We start from the raw sequence: 20,104 nt of genomic DNA, 5'->3' as shown, positions 1-20,104 counted from the left end.
CTCTGCTCGCTGCCGTCTCCGCGAAGCGTGATTTCTATTCAACTCAGCTCTGCTTAGAGGATGCACAGCAGATGATGCATGAGGTTTGTTTTTTGTTTGTTCCCAGTTCTTTTTTAAAAAACAAACCATTTTGTCAGACACAGTTTTGTCAAGGTTAGAGAGCAAATATCAACTCATTTACTAGCCTGTATTCTATCTTTTAGTCAAGTTACTATCCTTTCCTCTAAAGGAAAATCCCTGGATGGAAGGTTAGGTGATGGATTGAATTGTGGACCTTACTACAAAGAAGTGGAACAGTGGGGACAAATCAGCTGAAAACCAACTCAAAGAAAAGAAAAGGGAGTTGCAAGTACACTGGGTTTGCTTCTGAGTATTTGATGACCAAGCTTGGAGAAGACATCCGTCTGCCTGTCAGCATAACCTCGGTTGTTAATAATTTCCCAGGGCTATCGAGACGGGCGCTTATCTCTCGAGTCAGAAAAACAGCAAGCTTTAAAGCTCAGCAGTGTTGGCAGTGGCAGTTTTCATCCAACCTGCTTCAAAGAAAAGAAGCCCTTTATCCACTCCTGCTCACCTCCTATTGTTTTGTGACCTGTTCACATAATTTCTCTCTCACTATGATCCTACTTTGGGTCCCGACACTTGAGCAGCTTAAGAAGTCTTTTTCCATCTTGCCTGACCCCCTTCTCTCCTGAATTACATCCCTCCACCTTTTAATTTACCTTGCTACCCTTTTCACTTTGATTAAACTGCTTGCTATTCACTTCAATTTTGCCTCATCTCTTATCTGGTGTTTTTCCTACAATCTGCCACCCCATAGACCTCTCACTGCTGAACTTTTCTCTCATGCAGTCTTCCTGCCAGACTTTTTCCCTCCTTATTATTTGCTTTTCTCTCATTTTCTTTGCCTGAGGGCAGAGAGGACTGCATACTGCACACTCTCTCTCTTCAAATTGGCTCTAGACCTCATACAACCTGCTCACTTACCCGCTCGCGTCCGTCACAATTATTCCCCCTCTCCTGTCACGATGTACTCCTCCGAGGAGCTGTGGAACTCCACCGAGCAGGTCTGGATCAACGGATCCGGAACAAACTTCTCTCTAGGAAGACACGAGGACGATGAGGAGGAGGAAGGAGACAAGCATCCTTTCTTCACGGATGCCTGGCTGGTCCCTCTGTTCTTCTCTCTCATCATGCTGGTCGGACTGGTGGGCAACTCTCTGGTCATTTATGTCATTTCAAAACACAGACAGATGAGGACAGCAACCAACTTCTACATAGGTAAGCAAAAACTTCCATGTGCAAGTTTGTATTTATGATTTCTGGTGAATGGACAAAGACTAGAAGAAGATAATGATTCAAGCACAGGAGATGTGAATCACATGGACAGGAGGTAGATAACCATCAGCTATGTTATTAAACATCTCTTTTGTTTATCCTGTAAAATTTCATTGCATGCTCAAATGGGGATCACAAGAAAGCTAAGTGCAATTTCCCTGAATATCCATTTGACAGTTTGAGTGCACAGCTCATTGGAAAATGTATGTGCTGATTAAAGATTTCACTTTAACTATTAACGACAAAGACAGGTGCTCAAACGTGTCCTTTAACTTAATGCAAATGTCTTTCTTTGCTCAAGAGCAAATTAAACATTTTTTAAAAATAATTATCTGCTGTTTTGGGACCAGTGCAACATGGAATCTAAAATTTATCTGCACCGGTAAATATTTATCTCACTCAGTGGTTCATGGTTTGAAATATACATCAGTTATTTGTGGCTATGTGCAGAGGTTATTTGCAAATAAAGCTCCAAGGATTCATGATATTAAATTCATCAATACAAAAGAGCAAATCATGAATTATATTTTTACTTCAGTGTGTTTCATTTAACAGCAAAAATATCTATCCTCGAGAGACATCAACTTAAAACTGAAATCTACCTTTAAATGTAAATTTGAAATTTTAAAAATGCTGGCAAAAGGAGGTAGGTGTGTTCCCATCTACCATTAACCAAACATTATGAAGGACGAGGTCATGGCAACAGGTAGTATTCAGCGGATGCTGCGTTCCACAAAAAAGGGCTGGGGGTCTGGGAGGGAAACGAGGGGAATGTTGTTAAAACATTCAAATTAAAGAGATGGCAAATCCGCTGTGCCAAAAGACTGAAACAAAAGAAAGTCAGCGGCAAATCTGGAAAGTTGGAAAAAGCCAAGTGTGATCATTAAATGTAAAGTACACTCTCCTTTCAACAAGAGACACAACAGAACCACTCACTGATATAACACTGCCAAGCTGGTCCAGCACTGGGCTAGCCAAGTCCTCTCTTCAGTGCAGTAGCCAGTGCTGACTGCCAAGTGGAGACAGCTGTACACTGGCTCCACAGGACACAAGGGGTGGTATCTGAGTCAGGGAGAGAGCAGGGGACACAATCACACAACAAAACTTTCCTCTGTCCTCCTGCCTGTGACCCGGAAGTCAAACACAAAACGCCATGCTGAATGATGCTTTAAGTCCTAAAATAAAGAATACGGTGGACAAAGGAGAGAGGAGGCATTGTTTGTGTTGTTTCTGTTATTTAATATGATCAAACCTTTCCAGTGTGTGTTACAGTGTGTCAGATGTCTTATTTACTTGAGGTTGCTTGAACGTGATCGCTCCGAGGCCTGTTGACTCGCCTTCTCCACTCTCAGCTCTGATGGGAGGGACTACCGCCCAAGGAGAGGAGTTGAGGATGTGCAGTTTGGGAAATGAGACACTACTGCAGTGAATATGGCTGAGAAGAAAGACGAAACCAGGGGCTTGGATGCTTAAATGTCCCAGACTGCAATGCCCCTACATGACCAGCAAGAAAATCAAGTCAGGGCAAGATTTCAAAGATAACCACATATGCATGGTTTTCTGCTTAAGCCATACACCAGATTAAGTCTGTCGATAAGGATGTTTAATTAAACAACGCTGCTGATGTTTTTATCGGCTACAATACCTCTGCTCTTTTGTGAAGTTAACCCTTCATTTGAATCACCTTCTTCACAAGTACATCATTATTATTGCTTAGTCTGCGATTTGACTGGTGAAATTTCTTTTTGCTGGTTCGTCAACTCAGCCAAGCAGGCATTTGCACTCACACTAAAGCCAGCATTAACTGTACTTATGAAAACAAATGAGACAAACACACGTTAATGGAAGGTGCAGGTGTTCAGACATGTCCTGAGTCCCAACTGAGTGCAGATTATTTCTAAGACCATCCACATTATGAGAAGAAAATCTAATTAAAGGGGTATAATAATGATCTGTTGGAGGTGCTTTGGGATCCTCATTGCATACAGGTTGGAATTATTAATTTCTGCAAGCAAGCAGTTTTCATGGTTCAGTAGACCTCGTAGCTTAAAATCTGCTTCCCTTTTCTGTGCGTGTTTGCAAAAGGTTTTCTTCTTAGCAGATAATGCTCAGGGGATTCATGATATGAAAGGAATCAAAGAAAAAAGATTTCTTACTACGTGTTTGCTGTCTCCAGTGTAGTCAAAGCTTCGGTGGACATTTAAACCACATGATTTATGTAATGCTAAGTGTTTAATTGTGCTTTGTCACAATTGTAACAGTTAACTTTGCCTGAAACAGCTCAGAAGTGACATGACAAGTTGAGTGAGATGGAGGAAAAAGTCAAAATATAAGTACTTGTTTTGCAAAAACACGAATTAATCATGAAGCAGACAAAGTCAGTGGCATTCGATATCATTAGTGGTGAGGGTGTGTGAGTGGGTAAGTACTTGGTACTGTGTGGAGAATGAAACAAGTCATACAGAAATGCCTGTGAAAGAAAAGCTCCACTGGGACTGAGGAAGTGTGGAGCTTTACAGCTGGGGGACACAAATGATGCACTCGAAGTGGACGAGGCAGACAGGCAAGCAGATTATCCCAAAGGACATGAGTGTAAATATTTTATTTTAAATGTCATATAAAGTAAGATAGACTGGGGGAAATAATTCAGCCTCTGCCGAAGGTGTAACTTTAAAATGAACCGTCTCCAATTTTATGGTAGCTTCATTTTCAAAAGACATAGAATATCAACCAAAATTCAAGAAAAACACACATTACATAAAAGTTATACATTCATTTTCATGCCACTTAGTGAGATAAGTATTTGATCCCCGAGAAGAACATGATTTTGTACTCGGTGGGAAACCCTCGTTGACAACCACAGCAGTAAGACCTTTCTTGTATTTGGTCACCAGTTTACAAAAACTCTCTAAATCCTTTAGCTGTCTTGGCCAACACATGACAACTGGAAGCTTCAGCGCCCTCCACATATTTTCTGCAGGGCTGAGTTCTGGAGACTGTCTGGAGACGGGATAGGCCACTCCATCATCTTTATGTGCTTCTTCTTTAGTCACCCCTTTGTTGCCTTGATTGCCTTTTTTAAATGCTGGAAAACCCATCTTCAGTGTTCTGGCTGAGGGAAGGAGGTTGGGATGAGTTGGGATTGGGAATATATCTTTAATTGGTTGATTGATGTGGTACACAGCCAATCAGTGGGATCCACAATTCTGACCGCTTTTTAGGGGTTCAAATACTTATTTCACTTAATAACATGCAAATCATTCTGTCATTCTGTGTCTGTCCATTAAAATGAGAGAGACAATTAGAAATCAGAGAATGTTCATTTCTTTGTAAGTCAACAAACTTACACATTCAGCAGGGGCTCAAATTACTCTTTCCCCCCACTGTAAGTGCTTGGTACTGTGTGGCAAATGAAACAAATCACAGAAATGCCTGTGAAAGAAAACCTCCACTGGGACTGAGGAAGTGTGGAGCTTTTACAGTGAGGGGACACTAATGATATGCTCCTTTGTAGACGAGCCAGACAGGCACAATGGACACATGCATAAATATTTTATATTGAGAGTTGCACAGATTTTCAATGTGTCAAATAAAGTAACATAAATCATAAGAGTGTTCCAATCATGCTCCGATCTGCTACCTCATCTGGTCCTTAAAGCAGAGAGACTTGCAACCTGTGTGATTATTTTTTTACTGTTTAAGTCAGCACGTCTGCTAGAGCTGATGTCTACTGTCGCTTGAAGAGAAATGCAAAGGTGATTGATTTACTGGATGAGCACACAGAACAAACAAACAAAGTATAATTTCAAAAATGGCTTGTCACAGGCATTCACAGAAATGAGCTCATTTGTTGTGTAAATGTTGCAGTTTGGCGATTTACTGCAGAAATGATTTGCGTCTCTCTTTGCACAGTGCATTGTGGATATGACAAGAATTTCATGTCGGATAATATACCTCAAGACCGCAGCATGGAAACAGCTTAATATTCAGCAACATTTCATTAGGGCCTGCACCATCTGCCTATCCTCTCGACATAATGGTCCAGTAGCTACACCATGATTAGATCAACTAAAACAAAAGGAAGTAGTGTGTGGCATATTGGAATGATGAATAAATGAAGACAACACCAGAAGCGGGCTATAAAGGTTTATGCTCTAACTTCTGCTTGGTGTGTGTGTGTGTAGGTGTACTGTACGACCTGCCGGCAGTCAAGCAACAGCTTGAGTCTTGATTTTCTAAAGGCATCATCATGTAAATACATTTTCCTTCTGAAGCAGACTATCAGTACCGGAAAAAATGTGCCAGTTTTATATTTCTTACCTTTAAATTGGAAGTTTTATGCATTTTCCTGTTTCTGGCATGTGTTTTAAGGTCAGTGCATATGTTTGTTATATGAGCCAGAAATTCTGATTTATGTCAGAAAGTAAATAAATTTGTGTGCTGCATCACGGTGCAGCATAAAGATTATTTTGGATTATGAAAACTTGCTAAGCTGATCTAGTGTTCAAGAATTAACATTTTTTTAAATGACTCAATACAGCAAAACCCCAACCTGTGGAACCACCTTTAGTAGCAATAAATTAAAGTATTAATTTTCTTTATAAATCTCTCACATGATTGTGGAGGAATTTTAGCTCACTCATGTTTGCAACGTTATTTCAATTCATTGAGGTTTGCATGTACAGCTCTCTTAAAGCCCCTCCACAGCATTTCATGATTTCATGGTGATCAGTCTTGTTGCACGACCAAATTTTAGCCAAGCTTTAGCTGTCAGACAGGTGGCTTTGTGTTTGACTCAAGAATACTTTGGCATACAGAGGAGTTCATGACTGACTCAATGACTGCAAGGTACCGAGGTCCCGCAGCTGCAAAACAAGCCAATATAATCACCATCCTTCACAATTGGAATAAGGTATTTGTGCTGATGCTGCGTTTTGGGTCTTGCCAGATGTGGCCATGTGCATCTTTGGTGTCGTCTGTCCAAAGGATGTTATTCCAGAAGTCTTGTAGTTTCTTCAGATACAACTCTGCAAAAAAGAAAAAAGGAAAAAAAAGCTGTGCTGCCTTGTTCTTTTTGTAGAGAAGACGTCATCTGGCAAGCCTTCAAAACAACTTGAATCTAGTCAGTATTTGTCTAATTGCATTGTGTGGACTTGAACATTTAAAATGCTAACTGAGTTCAAGATGTAGTTCTTGGGTTTTCTAACATGATCTGACCTTGGGGTGAATTTGTTGTGGTGCCCACTCCTGGCAACACAGCCTGAATGCTTCAGATTGGCACACTGTGAAAACTTCAGCTTTTATAGAGGTTGTCACACGTCCTGATGATCACTTAATCAAGTGAGTGTTGAATAGCAGCACCTGGTTGCTGCTTATCCTCTTAATTCCTATGCAAGCAGTAAGGATGTACTCAGTTTTATCAGAATGTTTACAGGACTGTGAAAACTTTTCCTTTTTGGATGGCCATGACTGTACACGCCTGCGAGACTGCAAACTTGCATTAGATTGCACTAAACTTTACAATGCTGCTGTTGGTTCCAGTAGTTCGTGTTACTGCAAACAGGACTGCATGCCTCTATATCAATTTTGCCACAGACAGTTTAAAAAGACTTGTTATGCAAAAGAAGAAAGGTGGGATGATAGTTAGAAGTCCTTCGCTTTTTCCAGGATTGTTGAAGAATCCATGCCACTGCCTCCAAGCGTTTTCAGTTAAACACTGTTCTGCAGACTGTACAACATTCATCAAATACAGCCTTATCTTTTCTCCCTGTGCAGCAAACCTGGCTGCCACTGACATCATCTTCTTGGTGTGCTGCGTCCCCTTCACCGCCACCCTTTACCCCCTCCCTGGATGGATCTTTGGCAACTTCATGTGCAAATTTGTCGCCTTTCTGCAGCAGGTAATATCTTTTGAACCACTTCAACTATTCTGTTTCTCAGCTCAGAAATGTGCTTTCATGTGAATATTATATTTTCAACACTTCCCTTAAAATGATCTTGGATTCTTTAACTTTTCTCACAGTAACAGCACTCAGGGCTTTAACACTCCCACTCCCATGAGAACAGTGAGCCAGCTCGGCGTTGTCACAGAAAAATCAATCTATATAATCCTGTGAAGGTGGTCACAGTTCATCCTCATAAAATTACAGTTCTCAAGAAAGCTAATCCAAAATAAGCCATTGTTGCCTTTATATAGTTTCTTCAAAAATGACAATGAAAGTAGGTCGAACTCTGCAGCTTTAAAAGTCAAACGTGTCAAGATGTGTCATACACAGCTGACAGAGAATAATAACAGTAATCAGCATCAGTCACAAGAAGGAGGAGACACAAAAGAGAATAACAGAATCTTCTGTTAAGTGAGGAGATGAAAATGTTACGTGATACGATGCTTCCATAGAGCCAGACATTAATCAAGATTTAAAGGGGCTACTGAACACCGCGTGCCAATGAAAAAAACATAATTTTTCGTGGGACCCTTTAAGGGAACATAATATCTAAATCAGATTTCAGCCACTTAAATCAATAATGCCTCTCAGTTGTTTTGTTTGATTAGTGAGAAGCCAAAAAAAGGATAACAAATATTCAGAGTGTCATAATAAAATAGGTTTGCACAGCTGCCGTTTGTTGGAATTATCAAAGGCCCTGACTGACGGTGAGGAGCTGCAAACTGGGTAAAAAGCCATTTTCACCTTTCATGCATGGAACAACCCACAACTAAAAGCCTGTGCAGCAGACAAACCACCTAAAGAAACAAAAAGGAAAATGGCCTGTAGACAGTACGACAAAAGCTACCTGTCATGGCTTCAGCTGCACTGTAAAAGTGGTACTCTACATTTGGAAACGTAGATGGAATAGCACAACAATCCTTAACTTGAAAGTGTCATCCGTCAGACTTTGTTGGCTAATAATAAGATGGTGCCAAATCAGTCAGATTCAGCTTTGAACTCATCTGTTATTGACACATAGTCACTAATGAAAACTGTGTGAAAACAACCTGTGAATTCAGTGTTGGAGAATATTACTAAACTATTCTGCCACTTAGTAGAAGTGCAAATAGCTACAAACACCATTAACATATCAAGTGTCTAGTTTTGCACTCACTAGACAGAAATACTTTTTGTTTGGAATCATATTTCCAGGCAGTTGATAATTGTTCTCTTTTAATTCTAGTTTGCACAAAAGCCTCCCCCGAGGGAAATATCTAACTTGATACACTAACACATGATACACTGAAGCAGGAAGAATGTTAGAGGCAGGAAAAATGGGAACGAGGATTTTAAACATTGAGTCTGACAAGGGCCAAATTATGATGGCTAGACGTCTGGGTTAGAGCATCTTCAAAAACTGCAGCTCTTGTGGGGTGTTCCTGGTCTGCAGTGGTCAGCATCTATCAAATGTGGTAAAGGAAGGAGCAGTGGTGAACCAGTGACAGGGCAGCAAAGACTCACTGATGCACGTGGGGAGAGAAGGCTGACCCGTGTGGTTCGATCGAACAGATGCTACTGCAGCTCAGATTGCTGTAAAAGATGATGCTGGCTCTGATAGAACAATGTCAGTGCATTGCAGTTGGCTGCGTATGGGGCTCAGCCAAAGACCAGTCAGGGTGCCCAAACGGATCCCCATCCACTGCCAAAAGTGCCAAAAATGAGCACGTGAGCATCAGAACTGGACCACGGAGCAACGGAAGAAGGTGACCTGGTCTGATGAATCACGTTTTGTTTTACATCATGTGGATGGCCGGCTGCATGTCCATCGCTTATCTGGGGAACACCTGACACCAGGATGCACTATGGGAAGCAGCCAGTGGAGGCAGTGTGATGCTTTATGTAATGATCTACTGGGAAACTTTGGGTCCTGCCATCTATGTGGATGTTACTTTGATATGTACCACCTGGACAAACAAATCTGATCCATGGAGCCCCCACCTCTCAGCTTACAGGACTTAAAGGATCTGTTACTAACATCTTGATCCCAGATACCACAACGCACCTTCAGGGCTCTATTGGAATCCCTGCTTTGATTAGCCAAGGCTATTTTGGCAGGTAATCATAATGTTCTGCCTGATCGGTGTATATCCAGCACAAATCAACAAACTGAGAGATGTAGGAAAGTAGGGCTAGAATAGAAGTTGAGTTAAATGAAGTGTATCAGGTCCACAGGACTTATATTGAAGAGCTACAGGGGTTAGGATCTAAAAACAGCTGGAGCACAGTGAGTGATGCAGAGCTACACAAAGAGATGACTGAAGAGGAATAATGGCCAGTTTAAGATAATGTTTCCCTTTTTTGTGGAAATTTTTGAATGTGCCATGTTTGTTTTCTTTCCTTGTACAAGTGCATCACGAGGGGAGGCTGTCCAAGGTACATGTACATTAGCATCACCCGGCTTATTCAGAAAAGAGAAAAGATGTTAAAAACAAGCTTAAATGCATAGTGTCTGACAACGAGCAGACGTGTAGTCAGATCTTAAGTGGCTACGCTTTAATTACACTCAGCCTTGCACTAATAACCAGTTCTCTGACTACTCTAATGACAAGGTCAACCGCGAACCAGATACAATCACTCAGAGAGACCCACAGCTCCTGTTCAGTTAATAAGCACTTTGTCATTAGAAGCAAAATCACTTTCCCCAATATTTTTTTTATGTTCAATATCAAAGGCTGATAAAGTATGCAGCAAATGTATTTAGTTTTCTATTTCGTGGGGCGATTTGACTAAATTTCATCTCATTCGACATGCAGGGGACGTTCTGTCAAACTTAAAAAAGAAACACTTTCACATTCTTAGATGTCGGCCTCAAAAAAACGTCAAGAAAAAAGTAGGCATGATTTGATTAATGGATGTGAACAATCAGGGTACATGGTCTGTGAGCGTGTCTTTGGCCAAATGATGACTAAGTCCAAGCTTTTTATTCTGAAAGCAGAAGGTGTCTGTCAAACAAGACTGTCTGTCTCGTTTTCCTCTCTTATCAGACAACCATTTTCTCATCCGAAACCTTCAAGTCAGCTTCTATTAAGCTAGCCTACCATCATTTATTATTGCATTCACGGGAGAAAGGTAATTAGGTTTTTTAATGACTGTAACGAGATAAGAGAAGTGACCGCTCTCTTTGCCTCAATCTCTCAAATTTCTCCAAGAAATAAGAGCCGTTAGCGTTATTAGTGTGTTAAAATTTCCACAGTTCAATAAAAAAAAAAAACAGCCGAAGGGAAACAGTGGGTGACGCATTCCTGCTGTGTTTACATCCAGCCTCTGTTAAAGGATTGTGATGACAGATTACCCAACTACTGCTTGTCAGATAGTACAGTTATATTGTAGAATAGCAGGGAATGTCTAAGGGCTTTATAGGATTACTGCTCAATACCAATTCCATCCAACCAGCCATTCATTTTCTTTCGCTTATCTAATCCAGGAGCCTGGAGCCGATCCCAGCTGCCATAAGGTGATAGGCAGGGTACACACTGGACAGGCCACAAGTCTCACAAAAGGCTAAGATGGAGTTACAGACGACCATTCACACTTACATTCACCAATTCCAAACCACAAATTAACCCAAACCCACTAACCACATGTCTTTGGACTGTGGGTGGTGGATTTAAACCTGAGACCAAAGTACCCAAATCATCTCCACCTGCTTTCTTGCACATGATGACAATGGCTTTTGGGATGTGGCGAAATGAATCCCATCATGTATTAGAACTGTGAGATGCCAAGATGTCAAGACCCACACCAAAAAGGGTACATACCAGTACAACCCAGTACATGCAAGGTGTAACTAATGAAGTGGCCGGTGAGTGTGCTTTGCAGTTTAATTAGTCTTTTATATTTAAGCGCTTACTCATCAACCCAGGCTTCAGATAAGTTGGGGTGATTAGGCATCAAATAAGCAAAATGGGCTTATCTAAGCAACCTAAAGCTCAGCAGTCTCCACTTTTGAACCTCATGTGACAAAAGCCCTTCCTGAAAATGACCCTTCCACTCTGATCTCCAGCTATGAGAAAAAGACAGGTGTATGTGTTTAATACGTGCACGGATAACTGGCTGATGTTTGACTATTTGACAGATTTTTAATTTAACCTGCACCGAGTCGGCTAAAGATGTAAACGGCTCAGGGACACACGCCGTTTCTTTAAAAGCGAGGAGCTGCATGTCATCTCTTACTTTTGCTTCTTTTACTTGTGTTCTTGGAAGACTTTTTTTCCCCATCAAATGAATCAAAGACAGTGATTGCTGCCTTTTACTCCTTCCTTCAATTCTGAGAGAGAACATTTGGTATCAGTCTGATCTTATCCTTGATGTGAGAAATTTCAAGGACAGACAGTTTCTCTTTTACTACTGTGTGTATTTTGGAACAGCCCAAAGAAAAAACAGTGTTTAAAGAGAGTTGACTAAAAAACTATATAATAATTTTAATAATGGTAAAGGATCAAAAGAATAATTGGATTCATGAATTTCTTTTTGTTCTGTTCTTACAGTAATTTGATTTAAGCTCCTGTTTTTAACAAAAAGCTGCTGCTGGTGCATTTTGGATAATTATTGAGCTGTAGGTAAATATTGTGGTAACACTTTATATTAAGATGCACGTGTTTACCCATTAACTAGCTGCTTTTTTAAGCATGCATATTAATAATCACATTGTCTCTTTAGCAAGTATTGTAAAGCACCTGTTAGTTACTTCGTGTTATTGCCCACTTAGGAGAAGGTTTGTGTAAAAATACCATCACGCTTCATCAGAGGGTTCTGCCCTGTTGTGCTGTTTGAAACTAAATTAAGGAAGCAAGATTACATTAGTAGGGTGGGATACTGCTCCTTCATCTTTCCAGTCTAATTAGCGGATGTATTTTCGTGTCCAGTTATTACCAAGCTGAAGATTAGTCTGAGAGGAGAATTGATTACGTTAAATCAAAGATCTCTGCAGGCAACTTTTAGCTCTTCACAGACTTCACAGACAGACTTTAGTCAACATTTTGCCTGTTATTTTCTTGAATAATTCCAAGCTGTATGTGATCTTCAGACGTTTTATGTGTTTTAAATCTGGAGAAGATTAAAAAAATACTGAAAACTGTTGTTGGGAGGTACAGCGGTGCAGTGGTTAGCACCGCTTGGGTTCAAACCTCCTTGTTGGCTGGGCGTTTCTCTGTGGGATTCTCCATGTGTCTGCAGGGGTTTCCCTCTGGTTAATGTGGTTTCCTCCCACAGTCCAAAGGCATGCACATTAAGTTCTGGGTGTTTCTACACTGACTGAGGTGTGGATATGAGAGTGTGTGCTTGTCTCTATGAGAACCCTGAGATGAACTGGTGAGCTCTCAAGGGCGTGGAACTGCCTCTTGGTCTATTTCTATTTTGCACAGGCCCCAGCTGATGGACAGATGGATATTTGAGAAGCTAAAATCACAAAAAGGACTGGTATTGATGATTTTTTTCAGGTGAATAAAAGTAAGCTGTCCCTTTAAATGTATCTTATATATAAATATAAGGCTGCAGATCTCAAATACTTTAAGACACTGATGTAAACAGCGTTATCTGAAGTTTATGGCTGAATGTCAGGAGAATATCCCCCGTGTAGCCCTATGATTTTAATTACCATGTTTAGACTGAATAAATAAAAAAGATTAGGAAGCTTAAAGAAAAGACATTCTTATTATTTATTCCTCCCTCATTTTCTTCCGTCATTAAAAAGAAATAAAACTACAGTAGAATAGAAATTATGAATTGAACTGATGTGCTACTAATATACCAGACATCTTAAAAAAAAAAAAAAAACATAGGAAAAATGGTATCCATTTCCTCAGCCGCCTCAACACTGAACTCATGATGACCCCTTTCTCTCTCTCTCATCATGTCTTTTGAAATCCTGTAGTCCTGATGCTCGAAACCTCTGGAGGGTAATGTGTGCTGGCTTCAATGTCGCAGATGAGAGGTGGCGAGAGAAAGAGGCAGACACAGAGACAAAAGAGGGACAAAATTAGATCCTAATTGTAAAAGAGCATAGAGGGAACTCCAGACCCCTCATTTTTCACCCTGCTCCACATATTTCAAAACAAAAGTGGATTAGTTTGCCTACATACAACCCACTAAGACCCACAGAGGTGATGTATCCAAAAGGAACAAAGACGGTAGAAAGTGTTTGGCTTGCTTTCTGTGTCATCCTGCTCCATTGAACATCAATGCACAGTTGCATATAAAACAAGAAAAGCATCTGTTTGAGGCCTTTTGTTTTTACTCTAGAACACTACAACTGTAAGTCCTAGTGGAAATATTGATTCAATTCAGTTCACTTAATTTCTCAATGTGCTTTATACTGTAAGAACCTTCAATTATATAGAGAACCCCCCCCCCCCGAAAAGTTAAACGCTAACGCCCCCCTGTGAGCAAGCACTTGGTAACAGTGGGAGGGAAAAACTCCCTTTTAACAGGAAGAAACCTCTGACAGGACCAGGCTGAGGGAGGTGCAGCCATCTGCTGCAACCGGTTGTTAGTGAGAGGAGGAAGACAGGATAAAAGGCACACTGTGGATGAGAGCCAGAGGTTAATAATAAGTAATGATTAAATGCAGTCATTTTTAATTTTGTGTAAGATGGAAAAGTTTGTCAAACTTTAATGTGCGAGTAAAATTCTATATTTGGTCTTCAATTACAATTCTTCTGATTAGCTCAAGTTTAATTGAATCAAGCATCGTTGAACTCCATTAAAAATGAAATTGGATGATTGCTTCATATGCTAATGAAAAACACTCATCACAAATGCTGCCACCTCTGCACTTCCTCTGTACGCGTCCTCTCCGGTTCTATCCCTCGCTCTTTACCATCCTGAATGATCTGCAGCTTAAAAGCATGCAAGCTCATTAGTAAAAACTGGAGAGGGAGTCTGAAATAAAGGACAAAAAAGCTGCTTGAACGTCTGCTTTCTAGAGAGCAGCGATTAAAATATAAAGCAAAAAACAAAAAAACAAAAACAAGCTTGCAAGACACTATAAGAAAAGCGCTTCCTCTAATAGCTTGGCAGCACACTGTAAGAGCTCTTGTAAGAAACACATTTGTGTCAAAGTTAGTTGGGTGCAGGACTCAAAACTGGTGAAAAGTGAAAGGGGTTTATTTACAGATGCACACCAGGTGAAATATATACAGCAGCAGGGAAAGGGGGCTCCAGGGAATCTAGGGGGAGAATGTCCAGGGCAGGGAAACCTTCACACTCCTCTTCACACAGTCCACGAGTCACAAAAACTCCAAATCCAATCCAAGAAAGTTCACTCACACTCACTCACACCCACTCAGGGTCCACAGGGCAGGAGAAACAGGTAGGGATAGAGAAGTCTGCACAAGAAGAACAGATTAGGGAGACGCATTAGGAAACACAAGGAACTCACTAGCCAAGCCGGGTCTACACTGACACAAGTCAGCACAACGATTCAGCAAGGGAGCAGACTCCACAGGGTAATAATCCGTGATGATTGGCAGGTGAGTGATTACAGCAGATGGGTGACAGGTGAGTAGAGCTGAGTAGGCGAGGACAGAGGTGGGGAGCATAGTCCGACTCCGCCCTGGCGAGAAATGGTGAAACAGCAAAAAACAACAACAACATCCTAGAGATCCTGGAGGCCATGGCAATTTGTATGTTTGACTGTTTAAAATAAATATATTTCAGGTGCATTTGCATTTTAATACCTCTGTTTGGTCAATGGATCCAGTGTAAAGCCAATTTCTTCCCCTCCTATTCTGTTAGACCAATCAGACCATGGCATCTTTCTTTGAGACACCACCACTGCCTGGATATCTTTTATGAAAGTAGACTACAAAGATTACATTTTAATTTATTTTTTGGTCATTTTCCCCATTTTTTGTTTGCTAGCCTGTTTTCCCTTTGTATGCTTACTCACTGTTTAGTTGTTTTTCTTCTTTCTTGTGGGTGATGTAACATTATACAGCACAGATGGAGCAGAGTGAGGACTCAGCTGTCTAAAGCTATTATTTTTGTTAGTCAAGCTAAATAGACTTTATTAAATATATTTCTGCTTTTCAATTTTCTTGGTTCACAGTTGTACTGTTAAACATCCGAGAGTCATAAATAATATTTCTTCTCCTTTCCTAAAGCACAATAGCTTATGTACCTAGAATCACGTCCATTATTATTTGGACAGTGACACATTTTGTAATTTCACATCTGTACACCACAGCTGAAGTGCAGACTTTCAGCTTTCATTCAAGGGATTTAACAAAAGTATTAACAGTTTAAGAATTACATCCCTTTGTATACATAGCCCCCATTTTCAGTGGGTCAAAATTATTTGGAAATTTGACTCACAAGCTGTTTCATGGTCAGGTGACCCCCGATTATCCCATCCTCTGAGTAATATTTGATTATTTCATAAAATAATAAAAAATAATCTCTGCATGATCACTTTTCTTCTCCAAAACTACAGTTTTTGCTCACACAAACTAATCTGAATAAGACAGCTTCATAATCTATCTTTTATTCTATTATCTTTTCATGTTTTTGTCATTTACGTTAAGCACTTTGAATTTACATGTAAGTGAAATGAGCATCGTCTTCCTTTGTTAGGTGACGGTGCAAGCCACCTGCATCACCCTGACTGCTATGAGTGGAGACCGCTGTTACGTGACAGTCTACCCCCTGAAATCTCTTCGGCACCGAACCCCCAAAGTAGCCATGATTGTCAGCATTTGCATTTGGATCGGTACGTCGTGTCATTATCGACTGACTCATTAAAAATAGTTGCGTATATGTATAAAATTTAAAATGCCATCATTTCACCTAACCATGTTTCTCCTCTTCAGGTTCTTTCATCCTCTCTACACCAATTTTAATGTACCAGCGTATAGAGGAGGGCTACTGGTACGGCCCGAGGCAATACTGCATGGAGAGATTTCCCTCTAAGACGCATGAGAGGGCTTTCATCCTGTACCAGTTCATTGCTGCCTACCTGCTGCCTGTGCTCACTATCTCTTTCTGCTACACTCTGATGGTTAAGAGGGTTGGCCAGCCCACTGTAGAACCTGTAGACAATAATTATCAGGTAAGGGCAGGCGTTATATCGGCCTGGGCTTCACAAGTGCACAGCCACTAATGCACAGAGATATTACTGTCACCAGCTGCTGCTAATTTTCAGCCAATTAAAAGTTTAAAATCTCTTCTCTTCTCTTCTCTTCTCTTCTCTTCATGTCCCCGTCTTTGAAAATGTGCTTTAAAACTCCTTTAAAGTGGCTGCAGTCAACTCTTTATTTTATAATTTTTTATTGTGGCTTCCTTTTTCAATGTGGAAGCTATTCATAAAAAAGAGCAACTGCATTATAACTGGCAACTTCTGCACATGAGTGTTACAGGAAGACAAATTATTGCCTTTGTGTCAACACAAAGAGATCTTACACTTCACTACATTTTGGGAACATGAGCAGATAGACCTGCTGTGAACAGAATGGGAGTAATGTTCATCACTACAGGTGTTATATCAAAAGTGTGACAGGATAAGGTAGAAAACAATTATGAGCACAAACAAGTACATCTGCAGCTTGTAGCCAAATATTCTCGCTCAGTGTGGGAGTGATTTTTTATGCACTAATGCCCTGATCAATAATTTCCACCAATATAGGAAAGAGAGAGCAAACAAATATCCCCTAATATCAATGGATAACAAGGTTGCAAAGTATTCACAACTTCAAGGGGAAATATAGCCTTTAATACAGTCACACTAGGAAAAGTAGTGGTTGGTGACCCAGCATGACAGAGGTCTGCAACCACTCTTAGTCAGTTGCTGTCTCTAAAGCAACTTTGGTGCATGAATACATGAAATAAAACCACAACAAGATAGAATCGACTTGCTAAGACACTAAAGGGGTCAAGCTGGCAATTACATGCAGTGGCGGTCCTAGCCTATTTGGCGCCCTGGGCGAACACTCCCTCTGGCGCCCCCCCCCACACACACACATATGAAGACAGAGAAAATATAGTATGCAAACGGCTACTAAACAGACATCATAATTCGTCATACAATGAGAACAGGACAAATCAACAATTGACACTGACTAATTACTATTATATTAATATTATATTATTGTATATATTGTTTGGAGTTTAGTCTGTTACTGTAACTATTTTTACCATTTCTTCTTGGAGGAACTGTAACCCACATAATTAAGAAAGTATTCTGATTCTTAATGTTTTAGGATACATGACCTGCCATTATCCAATGACACATCTGCTTACCTGTATCTTTTGCTCGTTTCTCCTTGTAGGAGCCATAATTAAATGTATTGAATTTTAATGATCACTGGGTTTTCATTTGTTTGGTTGCTATGGTGATGTGTAACGGGAGTCACGTGGGTGGTAGCGGTGACATTAAGAGGGCGTTGTCAGTCTGTCTTTCACTGGTTTGATTTTGACAGAGCAGGGCTGGGTAGCTGTATTTTTTGTTGACCGCAACACAACGAGTTTCCCCTTGTTGCATTAGAGCCTGTGATGTTTTAAGAGTTTGAATCGCGAGCCGATCACATTGCTCTGTAAACTTTTCAAGCACTTTAATAAACAAGCAAGCAATTCCACCTCTCGCATTATTGCGTAAAGTTCACAGCGCGTCAGGCAAATAGGCAGGCTCAGTCCCCCGGCCTCTAGCGACTGTGGAAGTCGCTACACTCCTCTTCATTTCTCTTTTTTTAAACTTTAAAAACGGGTTGTGTGTGAGACTTTAAATCAACAAAATATAAAATATACATTTTAAATTGTTATTGATCCCTTTACTCCTGGTCCTAAAGTGTATATTTATTTTTTTAAATATTTATTGTTCGTTTACTTGCACTGCTGTAACTGGAGCCTCGTCGTCTCGTCTCTCTCTATACTGGACTGTATGTAGCGGAGATAACAATAAAGTTTACTTTGACTTCAGCAGCGAGCAGGCCGAGGGCTCTCGCGCTCACTTTTCGTGTATTGATTGATTGATTGATTATGCTTTATTCATCCCGAGGGAAATATAGAAAAACATCGGTGCAAATTATAAGTCTGTATCATAATGTCTGGTGTTTTTGTGTTGTTGCTTTGTTTTTATTTTGCGAGTTGGTTATTAGATGCTGCTCCAGCCAGCCAGAGAACCCCCCGCCGCCCCGCCCTCTCCTCCCTGTGCCGCAAGCAGCAGGCGTACCCCGCAAACGGAGGGCGCCCTTACTCCCAGCAATTGGGCGATAGAAAACCGATCGGTGCCTATGCCATCCCCAATATGCGCTGGCATGATGTCGGGGCAGCATGAGTACGAGCAATTTTTTATTTTTTTTTGCCGATGCCCTGATGCCGCCCCCCACCACGATGCCGCCCCGGGCAACCGCCCGTGTCGCCCGTATCTAAAACCGCTACTGATTACATGCAATCTATCTGCGATAATACACCAATTAACTCTGTGAAATCGGTGAAAACCGCTAACCTGTGGATCTGATGCAGTCTATGTACACAGAAAATCACCATAAAGAGAAAATCTCATTCACTGCTTATATTCAGTGTCCAGCCAGAACGTCACAGATTTGAAACAGAAATTAAGAAATGTCCACAGAAACAGTGATGTAGTTGCTGCAGGTCAGAGTTTTATCTTCAAAATGAACTGAGTATTACCAGGATACAACAAACTGGCAACCGGATGAGTTGAGTCTCCAGTTACAATGATTCAGTTTAATTTTATCTGATCCCCTGTGAGCAAGTACTTGGTGACAGTAGGAATGACAAACTCCCTTTTAACAGGAACAAACCTCAGGGTAGTGGTTGCCCAGAACTTTGTGTTGCTCAACCTCACTTACTCACCGAGTCACCAAGTGAAAAAAAGCGCAATCACCTGGCAACCACTGATGGTTATTCTAGGTCCTGAGGAAGTTACATTCTTACTTACTCTAATAAGAGTTTCTGTAGCTACCCAAAGGAGCGTTTCTGTGTCCTTTAGTTCTTTCTTTTGATAACTTTGATTGACTGTTATCACTCTGGTAACATTGTTACATATTCTAAATATTGTCAAAAACATTACAAAGAGGGTTCCTTCTTTTGTCTCTTCAGGTGAATCTCCTGTCTGAGAGAACAATCAGCATCCGGAGCAAAGTTTCCAAGATGGTGGTAGTGATTGTGCTTCTCTTTGCCATCTGCTGGGGGCCCATCCAGATCTTTGTCCTCTTCCAGTCTTTCTATCCTAACTACCAGCCTAACTACGCCACATACAAGATCAAGACGTGGGCCAACTGCATGTCCTACGCCAACTCCTCTGTCAACCCCATAGTTTATGGCTTCATGGGAGCTAGTTTCCAAAAGTCTTTCAGGAAAACTTTTCCCTTCCTGTTCAAGCACAAGGTCAGAGACAGCAGCATGGCTTCAAGGACTGCCAATGCTGAGATTAAGTTTGTTGCTGCGGAGGAAGGCAACAATAATAACGCGGTGAACTGATCCCGATCATTTAACATAAGAAGGATAGGGACAGTTTTCTAATGAGAACCCTGAAAAAAATAACACTAGTGATGAATAAAAGTCATGAGTTCATTGTGTAAAAGTCCTCAAAGAGCAACTGATCTGAAAGAGACACTGTTTGGCAGCCGGGATGTATTTATATCAGTGAATATAACTAATTAATGAAATGATGTGGGGAAACTCAGACACATAAAACAGATGGGCACTAACAGTATTTGGCACAGTATTTTACTTGTTCCAACTGCCAAGGCTGGCAATGCTGGCACATGTCTGCCAAACACCAGGTCTGAATAACACAAAGCCGAACACATCAGATGACAAAA

At 40.8% G+C, this 20,104-nt stretch overlaps 1 protein-coding gene and 1 long non-coding RNA gene across 4 annotated transcripts; one reads left to right on the top strand and one right to left on the bottom strand.

The window, feature by feature from the left end:
- The first annotated feature begins 1,009 nt into the window (after nucleotides 1-1,009).
- On the top strand, nucleotides 1,010-19,897 carry kiss1ra (KISS1 receptor a). The gene is made up of 5 exons (XM_031733576.2): nucleotides 1,010-1,281; nucleotides 7,114-7,238; nucleotides 15,897-16,032; nucleotides 16,133-16,371; nucleotides 19,380-19,897. The coding sequence occupies exons 1-5, from the start codon at nucleotides 1,029-1,031 to the stop codon at nucleotides 19,758-19,760; spliced, it is 1,134 nt and encodes a 377-aa protein (XP_031589436.1). The 5' UTR covers nucleotides 1,010-1,028; the 3' UTR covers nucleotides 19,761-19,897.
- Nucleotides 12,994-17,584, bottom strand: LOC120434245. Of its 3 annotated transcripts, none has more exons than XR_005609015.1 (4): nucleotides 17,559-17,584; nucleotides 16,279-16,351; nucleotides 14,704-14,877; nucleotides 12,994-13,236 (listed from the first exon to the last, which is right to left on the bottom strand). It is a non-coding gene; the product is annotated as an uncharacterized LOC120434245 (long non-coding RNA). The 3 variants fall into 3 exon arrangements; XR_005609016.1 differs by lacking the exon at nucleotides 12,994-13,236 and adding an exon at nucleotides 13,807-14,204; XR_005609014.1 differs by lacking the exon at nucleotides 12,994-13,236 and having other exon boundaries at nucleotides 14,214-14,877.
- Nucleotides 19,898-20,104: the final 207 nt, after the last annotated feature.

This window comes from Oreochromis aureus, linkage group 18 (genome assembly GCF_013358895.1).
Source record: "Oreochromis aureus strain Israel breed Guangdong linkage group 18, ZZ_aureus, whole genome shotgun sequence".
Taxonomy (NCBI): Eukaryota; Metazoa; Chordata; class Actinopteri; order Cichliformes; family Cichlidae; genus Oreochromis; species Oreochromis aureus.
The sequence above is the reverse complement of the archived record's forward strand: the minus strand, read 5'-3'. Positions and strand labels throughout refer to the sequence as shown.

What these genes read in the sequence shown, in the direction of transcription:
- kiss1ra (XM_031733576.2), top strand. Translation starts at nt 1,029, where the DNA reads ATGTACTCCTCCGAGGAGCTGTGGAACTCCACCGAGCAGGTCTGGATC. An exon ending in TTGTCGCCTTTCTGCAGCAG is followed by an intron (nt 7,239 to 15,896) that starts GTAATATCTTTT and finishes TTCCTTTGTTAG; the next exon opens with GTGACGGTGCAAGCCACCTG. An exon ending in CAGCATTTGCATTTGGATCG is followed by an intron (nt 16,033 to 16,132) that starts GTACGTCGTGTC and finishes TCTCCTCTTCAG; the next exon opens with GTTCTTTCATCCTCTCTACA.